The sequence below is a fragment of the Amblyomma maculatum genome, chromosome 4 (genome assembly GCF_055883805.1).
Source record: "Amblyomma maculatum isolate TAMU_Amacu chromosome 4, ASM5588380v1, whole genome shotgun sequence".
In the NCBI taxonomy this organism is placed as follows: domain Eukaryota; kingdom Metazoa; phylum Arthropoda; class Arachnida; order Ixodida; family Ixodidae; genus Amblyomma; species Amblyomma maculatum.
The window spans coordinates 49,735,061-49,755,259 of NC_139347.1; the positions used below are offsets into that span (position 1 = coordinate 49,735,061).

A 20,199-nucleotide genomic window follows, 5' to 3' on the forward strand; every position below is an offset into this window, starting at 1 on the left:
GGTGTATTGTAGTGCATTTGCCTGGTGTCGTCCCTTCACGGAAAAATACTCGAACAAGACACCCACCTGCCCTATGACTCGATCATTACATATGTAGATCCCCCAGCATCTAGGGCTGCGAAATGAAAACTGCTTTTTACTGTCCCTTCAAGCCTGCACTTAGTAAAACATCCAGGTTTCAATTCGTGGAACCACCTTCCTTCTCTACTGAGCTGGATGCTATCCAAGACACACTTCATTCTGTGCCGCGCCTCCGCACTGGGTGCGAGTGACCCTAGCGACGCCACTGCCTGGCAGCAGTGGGTCTTTTGCCAAACAGCCCATCCTTTCCTATTTGCTGAACACAGGGGCCCCATCAGCGCTCCCTCCTAGACTTTAATATTAGATGGCCAATCTTTTCTCATTTATTTAACCACTCCATTTTTTCTTTAACTACTCCCTTTATATGCCGTGAAGCAATAAACAGCATTATTAAACAGAAAGTCTCTGCTACAAATTTAACAGAAATCAAGGTGCTGGGCCAATACATCCCCCAGGAAAGAGGCAACGACACCATAATAAAGAAACTATCCAACACGACAGACCAAATTTTAAGAATGGTCCGCAGTATCCGTAACAAACACCATGGCATCCGTAAAAATTAGGCATTTAGGCTGGTATAGGCCTTCATAGTCTCGAGAGTCACGTATGGTAAAGCCTTCGTCAACCTCAAGAAAAAGAAAGTGGAAAAGCTAGAAGTCTTGATCAGAAAAGCATAAAGGCGTCACTGGCCATACCAGACTCAACCTCAACGACATGACTCTTACAGCTGGGGACTGCAACACGATACAGGAACTGTGGACAGCACAGCAAAACTCACAACTAGTGCAACTATCCCTTACGACAACCGTTAAGGCACTGCTTTAGGAACTACAAATAACTCTTCTTATAGGAATCGAACAGAGGACGAGATCCTCAGAGAATTGTGGGCTCGTATCAAAGTGACCCCAATATCAAAAAACATGCATACGAAGCGCAATATTGGCCGGAGACGAGCAAGAGCCATACAAGTGTGGGATGAAAAGCCAAATACACTGTATGTGAATGCAGCAGGTTCTGTAAACGGGGTTACGACCGTACCGGTAGGGACCCCAAATGGAGACCTCATTAACTGCGTCTCGATCAAGACCACGGACTTGGACTGTGCAGAAGAAGCCGCGGTAGCTCTCGCCGTAACCACAGACCCAAAATCAAGAGTCGTCACGGACTCTCACAACGCCTGCCGCAGTCTCCTAGCTAATTAGAGGAACAATACACAAAACAGCACTAAACTAATGACCAGATGCCCGCCAATCCTTGCCACAGTGGCGTGGTTCCCAGTACATTTGGGACCTGACTTAGGGGAAAGTAATGAGGCCGCAAATAGTTTTGCCCGAGCACTTCTTCAGCAAGCCAACCCCCACCCTCTCGTATCCTCCACATTGCACGGCATGGAAAGGGATTCAGATCAACGTCAGCGCAATGCCGTACGAAGAACGACTGGCTCTACACAGAGTGCCTGCCACCTTACAAAACAATAAGCCAAGGAACATACGCTTTGGCGCATACAAACAAACACAATCACTAAACCGAAAAAGTTACATCAGTGATATACCGCACGCTACACAGCCTTCAATGTAGGCACTGTGACCAAATTTTAGACACATACTGCATGAGGAATGCCAGAACACACCCCTGGTAGATCCAGCCCCGAACCTGTCTAGAGAGCAATGGGAGGCCATTTTGTGCAGCGATGACCCACAAGACCAGTGAAGACTGGCGAACAGGGCGAGGATGCTGCGCTGAAGGCCAATGGACTACCAGACTAGAAGGTCCACCCATCATGGCTCTAAGGTGGCCTTTTGGAATTGAATAAAGAGTTTTATCCATCCACCAGGAAAAAGTGTTCTATGAAACGAAATTTCAGCCATGAAAGATATTAGGACAAAGAACTGCTGCTGATCACAGGCTGGCGAGCTCCTGGATATCGGTACAGATGGAAATGAAAGGGCCTACCTATCCCTCATCACTGTATATACCACTTATTCGCGTCTGAACCGTTTTCTTACTACACAACATGCAGCCTGTGTTGCACAGCCAAATAATTTATTTCGCGCGCTGCCTTTTATGGCAGGTACCTCTTTGCCTAATAAGGTGCCTGTCATTTTTCCTAAAATCTGACCTTTGATAAAGGAGGGGTCGCTGCAAGCTCCATCAGCACAGATACTTTTCCTGTTTCTGTGCAGTCATGCATAAATTTCTGTGCAGGCCTTCGACCGCCCAACGGCCACAATATGCATCGGCAACTTCGCATGGAGGAGACAAGAACGCTTAGAATTGCATTACATTTTTGCGTATGCTTGGGTGCTTCAAGAGCGCTGTTCGCCGCGCACTGGCAGTCGTGTGGTATAGCTGTTTAGCACTGTTCCGTGTCTGCCGAATGTCGTTACGAAGGGGACGCATGAGTGGAATCAAAATAAATTTACAGTTGCGACCGCCTCGTAGCAGACGACAGGTCAGTGTCATTTAGTGGCGGCAGGGGACGGTAGCTGACTACTATCGGCGTTGTTTGTACTGTTTGTGCGTTGCTGGGCTATTGGGTGGTCTGCTGCGCGCTGCATATTCACACTCACAAATTAATTACAATATTCCTTTTTATTTCTTTCATCTGCATGTTTCACAGCAGTATGCCAGGTTTGCTGGCGGAAACTTGGGAATGTATAATGTATATTTGCTGTTCACGCATGACGAACGTTGGATAAGTGCATACTAGTGGCACTCCTAGCGATGGCTGTGTGCAACAGGGTCGACCGGGCGACTGAGCTGAGCTTCCTTAACGTATTCCCCAAATGACTTTTTCCCTGTGTTCGTAATTGCTGCTATTTTTCCTCTTTTCGTGTTTATTTCTATAGTCTCGGGGCTTAGCCATGGTTGTTGCATGCTAATCTTGTGATAACAAATGGCTGAAGTGGCTGAAGCAACTGACGAAAGCTAAAGGGCTGAAGCTAAGGGATGGCTGTTGGACCCACGTGGGATTGTTTTGTTGCGGTTGAAGGGTTGGAGTGCGAAAGCTGGCGTGCTGCTGGCGTATGCAGTTGTATGGGATTGATTAGTTACATTCGAAGCGCGTTGCGCTTAATTGCACCGTGCAGAAGCAGTCGTGTCGACGGCAGGAAACCGCTGCAATGGTTCGCAGTTTGTGGGGTCGCGTGATGTTCCACATTGAAGCGTGGTTAAAAGTGCACATTATTGCCGCAGTGTACTTTTTCCAAGAGTGCGCGCAACGGCTCAAGGCTGTGTTTGCTCCATCGACGCCAAAAACATGTAAGTATACATATGTTCTACGTCGATATGTAAAGTGGTTCCATTAAAGGAAGCGTGCAAAAAAACGCGTGCTCAACTTATTTGTTCGCGCACTTTCAGACTCTTGTGTGGAGAAAAAAACTGCTGTCGTCACTGGAGGAACGCGGGGTTTAGGATTGGAAACTGTCAAATCGTTGTTAGCTCTGAACATGCGAGTGATAGTCGGTAAGTTTATTTACGCTGACTATGTATTTTTTAATACCGGCCGAGCCTTTATTAAGAACACGAAGGACCTATCTAGAACTGATTATCATAAGAATGCTAAATTGGGCGAGTTGGTGCATTTGCATTATATTGGAATCTTGATTAAAGGCCATGATCTCGTGGTACGTTGCGCAGCAAGTATACGGGCTTACTGTTTGTTCAGGACCTTTGTAAGGACACATTTAGTATGACCATGCCGCCTTTAGATGTGTGACAGTATAGAAACGTATGTAATCGATGAGATGACAAGCACTTGTTAACCTGTGGTCAACGTGACTTTTTTTTTTTTTTTTCGGTAAAGCTTAGCGAAAAACTGCAGACAGGTGCATAAAACTGTTAAAAATGATTTTCAGTATTCAGCTGCTATTTAACTATAGCTTAATTGTAGAACTTAAAATTAAATTTGTTCTAAATCACTACATGAATGAACAACGTTAAGAAGTTCTGTGCTGCACACAGCCACATCTTTATTTTAACAATGCTTTGCAATCACTGTTGCAGAAAGAAAAGTTTCAGCAGCTGTTGACATTTAAGGTATTCAAATTTGTTTGCTAAGGCATATAGAGTTATCAGGCAAGCAATGACACTTCTTATTTCATTTTTCTTCTGTGATGGCTGACACTACAGCTTCTACTTGACCACAGATTGATCTCAATTGCGGAGTTAGTGATTTTCTTGTCTTGGAATAGATTTAAAGGTCCTCATCAAAGCTTATGCAGCACTCAAATGCTTGCAGGAAGTTCTTCGCCAGAGCAGTCACAAGCTGCCAAGGAATGCTTCAAGAAATGCGTTCCTGGCAATGCAGGTTTGCTTTTCTCAAATGTGCATAAATAATTTGACAAATTCTTAAGTATTTAATGTTTGAGATATTAAAACTGCTTTTTTTTTTCTATCTATAATTTTACTTACAGTGGAAATATTGCCCCTTGACCTTAGGTCAATGGCTTCTGTCGATGCTTTTGCGCAAGAAATCCTCAGACGCAATGTAGTTATAGACATTCTCATATGTGGTGGTGAGTAATGTATCTTCTTTATACGAATGTTGCAGTAAATCTTGAGCATGAGTTTATACACACACACATTTTCATTTAACAGCCGGGGTCATGTTTACACCTTATGAAGTCACCGAAGATGGATTTGAATCGCAGCTAAGCATCAATTATCTTGGCCACTGTCTTTTAACTGCTTTACTGATTCCAAGGTTAATATCTGCTGGAACATCAAAGAAGATGGCTCGAATCATTAATGTTTCCTCCTGTGTGCACAAAGTTGGGCACGTCAACTTTGATGACATCCATGGCAGGTAGGCTGTCTTGTTCACTACAGGAACATGAGGCATTGTGTTTGAAGGCTTTTCTGCCATAATGCAGCTCTGTTTTTTTTTGTTGTTGTTGTTGTTGTTCTTCCTTCCCTTCCCTTTAGAATGGCCTATTCAAGCTATTTCAGCTATGCACAGTCTAAACTAGCCCAAGTGATGTTCACACAGTCTCTGGCTCGTTATTTTCGCTTGGAACATATTCCTGTGACCGTAAACTGCCTGCACCCTGGCATTGTGAATACAGACTTGTACGAGAGAGTCTTCTGGGCCCCTCTAGTTTCTGGAATTTTCTTCAAGGTATGCTCATTTATCTGTGCAACCTAGACCATTACAAAATTATCATCAAAACTGGTCAACCTTTTTCTAAATTTTAGTCAGTACCGTGTATCTGTTGGAACTGCCCTGTTTAGATACCATTGCCTCTTACCTTTTCAGCCCTGTTGCATCAGTGCAAACAACCTAAAACCAATTTGTAAGCTTGGCCTGTGTTTTGTTTGCAGCATGAACTCCTTGTCTGAACACATAGCTTGAGCCTCACAATTGAATAGTTGATATTGTCAAGCATTGTCTTGCCAGAATGCCGCACTTCCACTGCTTTTATTATTACCACTCTGTTAGCAGAAGTCGCAATTCAGCTCAGTCTTTAAGATTATCTTACAATACTCTTGTTGTAGAAGTTCCGTGAGTTCTGCTGAGCCTAGAGTCATGAATTTGTAAATGTAGAAACTGCATCTAAATAGAGTTGAAATGCAAAAATACTTCTATTGAGATTGCAGCATAGTACAAGGATTACTTACTGCAATATTTATAAGCTACTATCCTAGAAAATGTTGCTTTGACATCTAGGCCCAGCAACCAGTCAGTTTGTATTATTTCCGAGGGATAATGTGTAGGCTGGGGTCATTGTTTGTAGCGACATTGGTACACACAACCCTTGATTGTCAGATTAGCGTCTGTTGGCTCTTTCTGGTTACCGCACAGACACCTGAGGAGGGAGCGCAAACGAGCTTGTACGCTGCTTTGTCCCCGGATCTGGAAGGCATCAGTGGTGTCTACCTGGAAGAATGTTCTGTGTCTGAGCCAGGGTCACAATCCAAAGATCGTGTCTTGCAAGATAAGCTGTGGAAGGAGACCTGGGCCTGCCTACAACCTTGGCTTCCACCTGCTGCATCACCTCTTGCCACTCAACCATTCCTACGGGCCTAGCTGTCATTTTGCGAATTATGCTTTAAATCTTCAATTTATTGATTGATGCCTCTATATTGGAACTTAAGACGTTCACCGTGCACCAACTTGCCAGACCATGTCTATTATTTGTCACATTGAGTATTTTAAGTGATCAATATTTTTTGTTACATAAGGTGGCATAAGCAAAGAAGATCCAAGAAAAATGGATAGCTAAATGTTATCCAACAAGGACAATCTCCACCCTTCTTACGCCTAGCTTTTACCCCTGTCACACAGCGACTGTTTGAGTTTAGAGCCTTTTAGATTCTCAATCGCGATCAAACTCAAAAGAGTTGTGCCACTGCTACATGGCAAACTCGATCCCCATTTGGGAGAGCCCATCATCTCACAGTGTTGTGGCACCACCATTGCCCTCAATACTGCAGGCAAGCAAACAATCAAAGTATATAGTTTTAACCTCAAAAAGATCAAAAACAAAATTATTTAAAATAATATTTACTTTTGAAAGTAATACTGCATTTATTAAAATAATATTTACTTTAGGAATTAATACTATTATTTTGGAAAAGCTAGATGGGGGGGGGGGGGGGGGGCATTCATGCACTTTTTTCAGGAAGCTCGTGTTGGTTGTTGACCTCTGGCAACAATGGTATTGCGCTTGCTGCTGTGTTTCGAAGCCGGGATAATCTTTTTATGAAAAGAATAAGTTGAATATTCTGATGTGTCATAATTATTAAGCGGTTATGCTGCTCCGATTTCATTCCCCAGCGCATTGGTACAAGCACTCCGCATCTGAGCCTGCATGCTACCACCGCTTGAAGGCCTTTGAGATCTCGGTAGAGTTCCTAGGTGCTTCATTGGCTCGGTAGACTATTAACTCAATGGCCAGGAAACCACCCTTGCAGCAACATTTGGGACGATAGACTATCGTTCGAGGTCCTTTGAAATGCCCAAAAGACAGGGGTATTACTTACGCTAATAATTTACCTCAAAATGAACCAAAAAGCAATCTTCACACTTGGTGCCTTTCTTTTTAGGTCTTGCCTTCTTGAATATATGCTTCAAAGTGCAGTCTGCCAAAATGTAGTTCAAGAGTGATGAATTGAGAGAACAAGGTGTATGACAAGATTTTGTAATGCTAGGCAGTTCAGCTAGACTGAGAGATTAATGTACTAAAGTTCCAGAAATGTTACAGTAATAGTGGAACTTCGATAATCACAAAATTATGATTAAAATGATTAGCTGACAATGGCCCATGAGGATTCTAATGACTTCGTTTGGGTCAACTGTAGTAGCGAATTATACGCTGACTAGAATTGGATCATCAGTTTGATTTACAACACTGCTGAAATAGAAAGTGGCACCAAAATAGGAGACAAGCGCGACTGTCGAAACATGAGACTAAGGAGCATAATTCTTTTCATACCACCCAGTTGCCATACATGAAGTGTCTCATGTGCACTAGCTTCAAAGCACTAGCCAAGCACAAGCTCTTTCTCTTAAGAGAGCCAGGGACGTGCCATAGACTTTAGAGAATCATATTTATTTGTTTCAGGCCATAGATTTTAGAGAATAACTTTTCCTTTGTTTCAGAAACTGATGAAACATCAGTTTGTTCATGGTTTTGAACTCATCATTGAATTAACTGCCAAACTGCTAACTATGAAAACAAATTAGGCTGGTTAAACAGTGGGCTTTTATGACAACCTTATGAAGGAAGTGCCCCTTCATGGATCACTGCCTTGTCGTGGCGGAGGGGCTTGCGAAACTCGATGAAGTCGTGAGCTCTGCTGTGTAGGGCCACCCAAGATAGACAGGTCACGGCAGAGAGTTCTGACAAAATGTGATTCACTGGAGAAGGTAATGGCAACCCACTCCAGTATTTCCTGCCAAGAAAACCCTATGGCCAGTCACAGTACCATTATCGATATGGCGCCGGGAGATGAGCCCCCCAGGTTGGAAGGCGTCCCACATGTTACTGGGGATGAACAAAGGGCGATTCCTAGTAGCTCCAGGACGAATGAAGCGGCTGGGCTAAAGCCAAAAGGACGCTCAGTTGTGGATGTGTCGGGAAGCGACCGGAAAGTCCGATGTTGCAAGGAGATATATCACATAGCAACATGGAATGTAAGATCTATGACGCAAGGTAAACTGGATATCGTCAAGCGAGAAATGGACACATTGAACATTGATATCTTGGGTATCAGCGAGCTCAAGTGGACCGGAATGGGAGAATTTAACTCCGGCGACCATTATGTCTTTTATTGTGGGCACGAATCCAAGAGAAGGAATGGGGTCGCTCTCATAGTAAACAGAAGAATGGGCAAAGCAGTGCTAGGGTACAACCCCAAAAACGACCGAATGATTTCACTTCGGATCCAAGGTCACCCTTTCAACATAACAGTTATCCAAGTCTATGCACCGACCACTGCTGCTGAAGAAGCTGACGTTGAGAGATTTTATGCGGACCTACAATGCCTTTTAGACCGCACCCCATCATCAGACGTCGTTTTTCTCATAGGAGACTGGAATGCTAAGGTCGGGAGTGAAGAAATATCCGGAATTACAGGCAAGTTCGGTCTTGGTGAGCCAAATGAAGCTGGGCAGAGGCTAGTAGAGTTCTGTCAAGAAAACAACCTGACCATAGCGAATACTCATTTTCAACAGCACAAGAGGCGCCTGTACACATGGATTTCACCGGACGGTCTGTACAGGAACCAGATCGATTATATTATTTGCCCGCAGAGATGGAGAAGCGCTATACAAGCAGTAAAAACAAGGCCTGGGGCCGATTGTGGCACCGATCATCAGCTTCTTGTTGCCAAAATTAAGCTTCGATTGAGGAAAACGCAGAAAACTAGAAGGCCTTTCAGGTATGATCTGGATCAGATTCCATTAGAATATGCTGTGGAAGTGAGGAATCGATTTCAAGAATTAGATCTAGAAGACAAAGAGCCCGAAGAGATGTGGACTGATGTTCGTGATATAATACAAGAAGTTGCTACTAAGGTAGTTCCAAAGCAAAAGAAATGCAAAAAAGCAAACTGGTTATCTGAAGAGGCTTTGCAAATAGCTGAGGAAAGGAGGATGGCAAAAGGTATGGGGGAAAGAGAAAGATACAAGGTTCTCAATGCGGATTTTCAGAAAATAGCAAGGAGAGATAAGAATGCCTTCCTGAACATACAGTGTCAAGCAGTTGAGGACAACAGCCAATTAAGGAACACAAGAGCTCTGTATAAGACAATCAAAGATATCAAAGGAAGCTTCTGTGCTAAGCTGGGAGTGATAAAGGACAAACGAGGCAAGGACCTCACTGAAGCCTCAGAGATAAAGAAGAGGTGGCAGGAATACACAGAAGAACTGTACAAGAAGGACCCGGATGTGCAAACCCAACATAGGACGGTTGTGATTACTGATCTCGAGCCGGGCATCCTGAAGAGTGAAGTTGAATGGGCCTTAGCCAGCCTTGCTAAGAACAAAGCTAGCGGAATTGATGGTATTCCAGCTGAGTTGCTTCAAAACCTCAACCACGACGCTGTTAACACACTGCATACATTATGTCAAAAGATTTGGACAACCCTGCAGTGGCCACAGGATTGGAGGAGGTCAGTTTACATCCCCATTCCAAAGAAAGGCAGTGCCAAAGATTGTTCCAACTACCGCACGATCGCGCTTATTTCGCATGCTAGCAAGGTGATGTTAAAAATCCTGCAAGGTAGGCTGCAGCAGTATGTGGATCGGGAGCTTCCGGACGTGCAAGCTGGGTTTCGCAAGGGCAGAGGAACTAGAGACCAAATTGCCAACCTTCGCTGGATCATGGAAAAAGCAAGAGAGTTCCAGAAACCCATTTACTTCTGCTTTATTGATTATGCGAAAGCGTTTGACTGCGTAGATCACAGCAGATGGTGGCAAGCTCTCCAAGAGATGGGAGTTCCAATTCACCTCATCTGTCTCCTCAGGAACCTTTATGAAGGGCAAGAGGCCACAGTCAGAACTGGGCATGGTCTTACTGATTGGTTTCCGATTGAGAAAGGGGTGAGGCAAGGCTGCATACTGTCGCCCTGCCTATTTAACCTATATGCAGAGTGCGTCATGAGGAAGGCCGGTCTGGACGAGTCTTCAGCTGGAGTGAAGATGGCTGGAAAACGTATCAACAACCTTAGATATGCGGATGATACCACTTTAATGGCAGAAAGTGAAGTGGAACTCAAGAGACTTCTGATGCGCGTACAAGAAGAGAGTGAGAAGTTTGGGCTTAAACTGAACATTAAAAAGACGAAGATCATGGCGTCTTGCCCTATCAAGTCCTGGAGCATCAATGGACAAGAAGTGGAAGCTGTGACAGATTTTCTGTTCTTGGGCGCCAAGATTACCTCGGAAGGAGACTGCAGCCATGAAATTAGGAGACGCCTGCTTCTGGGAAAGAGAGCAATGGTTAGCCTTGACCGCCTAGTAAAGAGCAGAGACATTAGTCTGCCAACCAAGATCCGTATAACCCGTGCTATGGTCTTTCCAGTTGTGATGTATGGATGCGAGAGTTGGACTGTGAAAAAGGCTGACCGCCGAAGAATTGACGCGTTTGAATTGTGGTGCTGGCGAAGACTCTTAAGAGTTCCTTGGACTGCCAGAAGATCAAATCAGTCGATATTGTCAACCATAAACCCTGACTGCTCATTGGAGGGTCAAATTCTAAAGTTAAAGCTCAGCTACTTTGGTCATCTGATGAGAAGAGAGGAGTCGCTGGAGAAAGATTTGATGTTGGGAAAGGTTGAGGGTCGCCGGAGAAGGGGTAGGCAGCGAACGCGATGGTTAGATGGCATTCTCGAGGCATTGCAGATGAAGCTATGTGATGTTAAGAAGATAGTGAGAGACCGGAAAGCGTGGCGTGACATGGTCCATAGGGTCACGAAGAGTCGGACACGACTGAACGCCTGAACTGAACTGAATGAAGGAAGTGAAAGCTCGACAATGTCAAGGAAAGCTCGAGGGGAATGTTTCTTCCTTTTCTTATTTTATGGTGTTGATGGGTGGGAAAGCAACACTGCAATCATTTAATAACTGAAATATAATTGACTACAAGGCAAGGGTGAGATCTAGCTGTCGGTACATCTCGAAACGATGGGTTTGACGCGTCTTGAATGCAATTGTTGGCTGGAGAGGGCCGAGTTCAGTCTCGAACGCGCACACTGCCCGTCTAACTTTGTTGACGGAGTGCCGCCAGGCTGACTTAGGACTGCGCTCGCGCTTCGTCACATCCGTCCGCACCCTCCACAGAGAGTAGAGCAGACATTGTTAGAGCATCACGAGTACGCTGTCTCTTTTTGTGGCGGCGGACTCCGCAAGCACATTCAAGCGCTGAAGGCAGTCCCATGAGATGACCTACTTTAAAGAAAAAAAGCATCTCAATCATCCCAGGATATTCTCGGTGTATTGCACTCCAGGAAAACGTTCCTCTGTGTCCCGCTTGCCACACTAAAGAGGCAGTTGGCGCCCCATGGCACAAAGGAAACCCGTTCCTGCCGCATCCACACTGGCCGAGCACACCCGCGGAAGTCTATTGAGCCTGCGCGCGGTGGGAGCATTCAGACACGTCTCTGACCCGCTACCCCTCGCGAGAACCCGATAGTGTGCCTGTGGTAGGTCTTTAGTCAGATCCCAGAACAGGGTCTTCTGTTTCACTGTACTGATAGCGTAGCCGTTGTGAGCATGGGCCGTTTCTTTGTAGTAGGCGGTGATCTGGGTGCCATGGAGCGGTCTCGTGATCAGCCATTGGGCCACGTGTGTGAAGCCATATGGGACTGCAGAGCGGCATGAGGGGGTCGCACTACTCAGTGGACCTTGAGTTTCAATTACACATACACTAGACCAAGTCCGCCTATCTTGAGAGCATTGAATAGTACCTATGTCGCCCTATGACGCGGCGCACTTTCGGTGTGGTCTGGAGTGTGACTGTTTCGATGGCTCAGATTCTGGCAGAGTAGAGGACAGTTGTATACGATGGCGTTGCAAGCGCGTGAGCATGAGTGCTGCATGCCCCCACGCCTGTTTTCTCTCCGCTGCAGCTATCTTTGGTATCCACAGGCCGCGTATTGCAGTGTCAAGACCAATGGTTACCCTGAGGGTGAGGTACCGATCAACTGTGTCGCTCGGCATAATCACGAGGAAGTTGACAGGTTTTCTGAGCCAGGCTTTCTTTGATTCTTGAAGGTTCATCCCGGCCCCGGAGAAGCGATAGAAACAGCGGGTGATGTGCATCACCTGTTCTGCGCGGGATGTTGCGGTACAGGTAAAAGCGACGACATCCACTTGCTAATACACGATTATTCCGCGCCTAGTTTTAAGCGGCCTGAAACAGATGTAGAAGCGAGGACCAAACGGCATGGGGCAGCCCTGCCGAACTGATCTCTTAATGTCAATGGACCCGCGACGTCAAAGTTGGATCATAGTCAGGCTTGGATATAAGGAAAATGTTGCTTTGGCGCATTGTATACAAGGGAGCAGCTTTCTATTTCTGAAGTCGAATACGGCCGCAGCGATGGTACTGAGTTCATCACTAAAGGCCTGATCAAACTGTGAAATAGTGCCATCAGGTGAAGGAGCTTTGATTTTAGGGAGGTTATGACACGTCGGCAATCTTCCGTGCTGATCGGAGCATTAACTACACCTGGGATCTCTGGTGGAACATTCGGGAGGGAGGTAAGAATTTTCGGTGGCATGGTGTCTTGTTTACCTCGAGGTTTCAAAATGTCACCACTCCAAAAACCACAGAGAAGACTGCAGGCTGTACATGACATGAATAAAGCAAGCATTCTACGCTCACATTCAGAACCGTTGCAGGGACAATTTAACGGTTTGTCACTGTAAAACAAGCACAACGACTTTTCGTCCACCTTGGTATAAAACTAAGCCCGCGTTTTGCATCGTGCACACCGCAGCGAGCGAAAAAAAAAATAGGCTACAGACCGAGACCATAGTCCGCCCACTAGACTTAACGAGCCAACCCGGTTCTATATTTATTGTTACTTTTTCCCATTAGTCTTAGAGCTAGAGATAGAGAAGGTAGAAACGAGGACGCGCGCCATCGCGCACGCCGCAGCATACAGAAGCAGACGCAGTACAGCACCTAAGCGTAGCCATGCAGAGGTTGCTCTCGCGTAACTCCAGGTTTAACCACAAGCTAAACCACAGTCTTTTTTTTTTTCGTGGCCACCCGAACCACGCATAGGGGGGAGGTGATGAAGGGTGGCAGTTCCTGGCCCTACGGGGCTGGGACGGTAGGTCAACTCCGCTTGCTGCGGGGGCTAGCCAGCCGCCGAATTTTATCTGTTGTAGGCCGTCATTGCACCCGCCACTGCTTTGGTGGTGGACGACGGCTGTTGTTGCGGTGCGCGCCTTTCTCTCCCTCTTCTTTTACCTTCTCTATTTTCTCTTCTGTCCGCACGAGGCAGCGGAGGTGGAAGAGAAAATAGAGAAAGAAAAAGAAGCGGGAGAGAAAGGCGCGCACCGCAACAACAGCCGTCGTCCAACACCAAAGCAGTGGCGGGTGCAATGACGGCCTACAACAGGTAAAATTCGGTGGCTGGCTAGCCCCCACCGCAAGCGGCGTTGACCTACCGTCCCAGCCCCGTAGGGCCAGGAACTGCCACCCTTCATCACTCCCTTCCTTCTCTATTTTCTCTTCTGTCCGCACAAGGCAGCGTACTCCGTAGCCCTCCACTACGGTTCCTCTTTCCACTTTCACTCCAACCTTCCTCCCTTCCCTTACGGCGCGGTTGAGGTGTCCGCAGCAAACAAGAGACAGTTACCGCGCCTTTCCCTTCCTATAAATCAATCAGGCAGCGGAGGTGGCTCAGCTACAGAGCCAGTAGCAGGCCCGTGCATTTTATTTTCCTTTTTCCTACAGTCACAACAACACCCGAACCACGCGGCTTAATTTCGACCACCTGGGATCTTTGTGCACTGACATCGCACAGCACACGGACGCCTCTTCGTTTCGAGGGAGGCGAAACGAAGAGGCGTCCGTGTGCTGTGCGATGTGAGCACGGTGGATGTGAGTGCACGTTAAAGTAACCGAAATTACTCCAAAGCCCTCCACTACGGCCAAAGCCTCCTAGAAAACTCTAGATGGCGCTGCTACGGCTCCCCTTTCTATCTTTCTTGTTTCACTTCCACCTTCTTCCCTCCCTTTACGGTTCTGTTCAAGTGTCCATCAAAACAAGCCTATTGCGACCCTTCCTGTGAACCAATTATCATTATTATTATTAACCGCGCCATAAGAGCAGGGAGGAAGGTGGGAGCAAAAGCGGGAATATAGGAGTGGAAAGAGAAAAGGTGCTGTAATGGAGGGCTTGGGAGTAATTTCGACCACCTGGGGATCTTTAAGGTGCACTGAATTCTCACAGCGCACATAGGCCTACCGTCGGTTCGAGCCCGGTGTCCACGGAGAAGTGTGGCAGATACTGCAACCAATTTACGATTTATTTGTATAAGGACCGAAATAGTGAAGGGCTCCGGAATAATTTCGACCATCTGGGAATCTTTAACCTTGGGCCGTTCTTAAGTGGTGCCAACTCAAATATAGGAGTGGCGCGAACGGGCGCCATACTTCGGTGGATCAGCCATACTATACGGATAGCGGTCACTAAATTTTCTGGAGCACTCCACTCTTTCGATCCCTGTTTCCTTCCCTTACGGCGCGGCTATGTTCACCCATAACTGTGACAAATACTGCCCCCATTTGCTTCTAAACCGATTTGAAATTTTACTAATCACCATAGAAACCGTTGCTACTTCAGTGAGCACGTCTCTGTTAGAAATCTCTATTAGCAAGCAAAGAAAATCTGTTCGAGATTTGCCCAGTAATGAAGGCTGCACGCTGGCCGCGCTGGGGAACACTTGAAACAGACCATGTTGAGAAAGGCAATTATAGACTAATCTGGCTGGCGTAGAAGGCGCGAGAATTTAATTTAGATTTTTGGTGCTATTTTTTAGATGAAACTATGGAATATGGGCGGATATTTGGCGGCGTATTGTACAAGCAAGTCACTTCGGAAGCTATCAACTACGAGAACAACCACGGGGGCGTTGCTCTAAAATATCTAGAAATTTAATGCCGCATTGTGTTCGCAGACCATAAGCCAGTTCGTAATAGTAATAAGCTACATGGATTACGAAGATGGCGCATTGTAGCTTAATAGTATATTTTGCTACCAGCTAAAATGTCAGCTAAGTATTGCTCGCCGTTATAAAAGTTTGCGTTTTGGACTAAGAAAGGCATAATCAGCGTTGAGCCAATTAAGCTTTGAAAATGCAAAATTGTATCAGTTCAGTTCAGTCGTGTCCGACTCTTCGTGACCCTATGGACCATGTCACGCCACGCTTTCCGGTCTCTCACTATCTTCCTAACATCACATAACTTCATCTGCAGTGCCTCGAGGATGCCATCTAACCATCGCGTTCGCTGCCTACCCCTTCTCCGGCGACCCTCAACTTTTCCCAACATCAAATCTTTCTCCAGCGATACCTCTCTTCTCATCAAATGACCAAAGTAGCTGAGCTTTAACTTTAGAATTTGACCCTCCAATGAGCAGTCAGGGTTTATGGTTGACAATATCGACTGATTTGATCTTCTGGCAGTCCAAGGAACTCTAAAGAGTCTTCGCCAGCACCACAATTCAAACGCGTCAATTCTTCGGCGGTCAGCCTTTTTCACGGTCCAACTCTCGCATCCATACATCACAACTGGAAAGACCATAACACGAGTTATACGGATCTTGGTTGGCAGACTAATGTCTCTGCTCTTTACTAGGCGGTCAAGGCTAACCATTGCTCTCTTTCCCAGAAGCAGGCGTCTCCTAATTTCATGGCTGCAGTCTTCTTCTGAGGTAATCTTGGAGCCCAAGAACAGAAAATCTGTCACAGCTTCCACTTCTTGTCCATTGATGCTCTAGGACTGGATAGGGCAAGACGCCATGATCTTTGTCTTTTTAATGTTCAGTTTAAGCCCAAACTTCTCACTCTCTTCTTGTACGCGCATCAGAAGTCTCTTGAGTTCCACTTCACTTTCTGCCATTAAAGTGGTATCATCCGCATATCTAAGGTTGTTGATACGTTTTCCAGCCATCTTCACTCCAGCTGAAGACTCGTCCAGACCAGCCTTCCTCATGATGCACTCTGCATATAGGTTAAATAGGCAGGGCGACAGTATGCAGCCTTGCCTCACTCCTTTCTCGATCGGAAACCAATCAGTAAGACCATGCCCAGTTCTGACTGTGGCCTCTTGCCGTTCATACAGGTTCCTGAGGAGACAGATGAGGTGAATTGGAACTCCTATCTCTTGGAGAGCTTGCCACAATCTGCTGTGATTTACGCAGTCAAACGCTTTCGCATAGTCAATAAAGCAGAAGTAGATGGGTTTCTGGAACTCTCTTGCTTTTTCCATGATCCAGCGAAGGTTGGCAATTTGGTCTCTAGTTCCTCTACCCTTGCGAAACCCAGCTTGCACGTCCGGAAGCTCCCGATCCACATACTGCATTGTATCGTACCCGCATAAAAAGTATTTACATACACTGCGCTACTCTAGTACACTCTAACTGCACACCGTCAGAACTCCTGCATTCGAAGAGGAGCTATGGTCTTCCGTTTCACGAGCTTGATAACACCATCGAGGCGAAAAAAAAAAGAAAAAAAAAGCATTTTGCTCAAACTGCATTGGAAGAAAGCGTCCAAAAATGGCGACAGCTAGTAGGTCACAGCGCAAGCCCATCCTGATGGTGTTCTCGGGCGCCGGTAAGGATTGTGAAGTATGCAATTCCATATGCCACGAACTTAGTTTATGCTGCCGCACAGATGTATTGAGGTGATTTGAATAAACTTTCTGCTGTGCGTAGAAAAAGCTCCTAAGCAGCTTGCTATACACGAATCATCCTTTAGCTTTCTTTCGATCTTTACTCCCTTCGTCGCTCATTCCCCCGAGGCACACCTGAAAATTAAGACCGTCGATAGTGTGAACAGGTGCCGTGCCTATATTTTCTCCATAGTCTGTTCTGAGCGCATTTCCTCACCTCAAGCCAATCGTTGAAGCCTGTCTTGCTAACGTTCACGGACCTCACAGACGTTGCTGCGAGCTATTCACGCCATCTGCGGCTTTAAATCACTGCCGGCAACAGCATGCCATTTTCATATTTGTAACAAAGAACAAAATAAAGAAAAATAAAAAGGGTAAAAATGAATGGAGGCAAGATGAAAGGAAAAGAATGGGCATGCCTTATAGTTACGGGCTAGAGCGCTAATATTTAAATAAAATCCCGAAGAAATACTTCCATTCATATTTTTTTTATTGTTTGCAGTTTCACATCAAAACAAGTTAAATTATGATGAAAAAGCGAGGGATATTATTTGGTAAAACACTAACAGCGCACGTCTAACGGACAGTCTATCCGAGACAATTTTAATCATCTATATAACGCAGAAGTTTGAACTTTTTATTAATTGGCATATAATTATAAAATAAATAATAGGATCAACCGTGCAGTTAATTGTTTCTCACCGTTATTTTGTTCACGTTTGCGTTTATATGTTTCAGCGAGCTACGACTATATGACAGCCTTCCCAGGAGACAGAGATTGATATGATATTAATCGTCCCGGACATCCTCACTTTCATATATCGCACGCGTCTTTCTGAATGGGAGCTATACGGGGACAAGATGCGTACGCTAACCACTGGTTTCATATAGCAGTTTAAAATGTGAGGATTGTCAGAACCCAATATTTCGTGCGCGCTAATAATAATTGCACTGGCAATGTCAGTGTCATTTCATTTCAGATCGCTGGATTTCCAAATATGCTGGGAGCTCAGGACGGCACTCACATTTCAACACGGTGCCTCGTCAACAAGGCCAAGTCCAGTTTTGTCGACAGGAATGTCACACCGACATATGCCCAACAAGGAGTGTACAACGAAAGGAGAATGTTCACAGACTTGCTTTAGGCCCCACAGAACGGTCCACGATGCTAGTGTAGAAGGCTATTCCTTTCCTTAGTGAGAAGTTGCCGGCAGCTTGTGAAGCGGGCCGCTTTCTTGTTCTAGAAGGCGCCACGTGACCACTCCAATAGCAGATAATTACATCATTCTGCGACCATAGACACATGGCAGCTATCGAAAGAAGATTTAATTACAAAACTATAAGCCAACACATGTACGAATAGATTACACATTCGCTATTCTTAAGGGCAAATTTCGGCAGTTAGTGCAGCTAGGGTCCCACAGCATGGCCACTAAATTCATTATGGCTTGGCCCCTCCAGGGTGGCGCGGTGGTTAGGGCGCTCGACTATACTGTGTTTAAAGACGCGGGATCGAATCCCGGCCTCGGCGACCGGTTTTCGATGGAGGCGAAAAGCTAGGCGTCCGTGTGCTGTGCGATGTCAGTGCACGTTAAAGAACTCCAGGTGGTCGAAATTTCCGGAAACCTTATCTCATAGGTATCTCATAGTCTGAGTCGCTTTGAAATGTTAAACACCAAAACCAAACCATTATGGCTTGCTGCGTACTGCACAATGTTTGCCTCATGAACGGAGATGAGAGCAATAATGAAGAGTGGACTGGTGGCCACAACCCCAACAACAATAACGTACCACAAGATGAGACCGCAACAGATTGCTGAGGCAACTTTGAGATATGAAAAGGCGCACTTTGGCGCATTCCTTTGCATTATAATGCGAGAAACCATGAAAGTGACACAAGATTTTGCAGACCCTTATTTGGATTTACAGAACAGCTTTCTAGGAACACGTTAATGCATAGTGAACCTGGAAACGAGTGCAAAAATGTCAGGGGGCACTTTTGGTCACTGAAGTGCTTCAATGCGGAAGCCTTCCCCGCCGTGTTGGAGCACTATTTGTACGCGCTTCCAAAGGAAAACAGGGTAACACCAAATCCGCTTCAGAAACGGTTTTGATCGAACGACATGCTTAGACAGTTTTAGCATGTCCTGTTGACAAACTTTAATTAGTCTCTTTTGGACGTCGGACCAAGGAAGTTGGGTGTCTGAGGCAGCAGGGGCTTCCTTGGCGTGTGACCGTCTACTGCTTTGGCGTACCAGGGGCAGGTCCCATCCTGAAACAATTTAAGGTTTGCTCAATGCGTAAGCACGCTTCATTTTTTGATATAACCACGCAATAATTAGGCCTAAATAATGGGTGAAGGTTTTTATTTTTACATGAAATACATCAGATATTGACCAATCAGTTACCGATTTGATGCTTTTTTATGCAGTAAAACTGCGCCCCTAACCAATGAATCATTTGACCAATTGAGATGAAGGTTCATGAATGAGCAGTTGTTTTCATGCAAAAATTCGAAGCCAGAGATCATCGGTCTCTGCTAGTCATGACTACATACAAGCGCAGGCTCTCGAGTTCATTTCGTCCAAGCGTTCAGTAGCTAGCTTCACAACCCTGGGCATCAGCAGGCACCCTTTCTACGAGAGTGCCTTCGCAAGCAGCGCTTTTCCGCGACAACTGTTCGCGCTTCAGCCGACAGATTGTGGCATTAACGCTGTCAAGTTTATCGACCTCGCCTTTTCGCTCCCACCGAAGTCGTATAATATCATATTTCTGACATACCAGCACCACTCATGTAAAAAAAAAGACGCTCTATAGATTGCACGCACATGATATAGAGATGGCCAGCGTTTTTAAAGCAGTCTGTACTTGTCAACAGGAGTCAATAGCCACTGACGCAAAGGAAAGCGCAGCGGACTATTTGTTCTTTGTTGATTAGTCTACAGCAATAATAGATCATTGAAGTTATTGGCTAGTAAGCGGAAGAAAAAATAACCATCTGCAGTGGATGGGATTCAAACACATGGTCTCCAAAATGCCCTTCCGGTGCTCTACCACTCATCTACGGTGATGACTATTTTTTTTTTTCTTTGTTAGGCGACGGCAGTTTATTCTTGTGCTTTATTTGGTAAACAATTAGATTAGGTTCTACGCGGCGCTCGCAGTATGACAGGACGTTCCACGTCCGCCGCTATGGATAGTGGCGCTGGCGAACACTCCCAAGAATAGGTTATACGCAACATAAACACCGAAGGAAGTACTA

The 20,199-nt window shown here is 45.7% G+C and overlaps 1 protein-coding gene across 2 annotated transcripts; it reads left to right on the plus strand.

Annotated features, from left to right (window-relative positions):
• Window positions 1–2,805: 2,805 nt before the first annotated feature.
• LOC146190954 (polyprenol dehydrogenase-like) lies at window positions 2,806–6,665 on the plus strand. Of its 2 annotated transcripts, XM_084601357.1 has the most exons (8): window positions 2,806–2,883; window positions 3,277–3,342; window positions 3,442–3,546; window positions 4,322–4,390; window positions 4,497–4,598; window positions 4,681–4,888; window positions 5,008–5,200; window positions 5,885–6,665. In XM_084601357.1, the coding sequence occupies exons 1-8, from the start codon at window positions 2,868–2,870 to the stop codon at window positions 6,107–6,109; spliced, it is 984 nt and encodes a 327-aa protein (XP_084457483.1). In that variant the 5' UTR covers window positions 2,806–2,867; the 3' UTR covers window positions 6,110–6,665. The 2 variants fall into 2 exon arrangements, with proteins under 2 accessions (XP_084457483.1, XP_084457482.1); XM_084601356.1 differs by lacking the exon at window positions 2,806–2,883 and having other exon boundaries at window positions 2,898–3,342.
• Window positions 6,666–20,199: the final 13,534 nt, after the last annotated feature.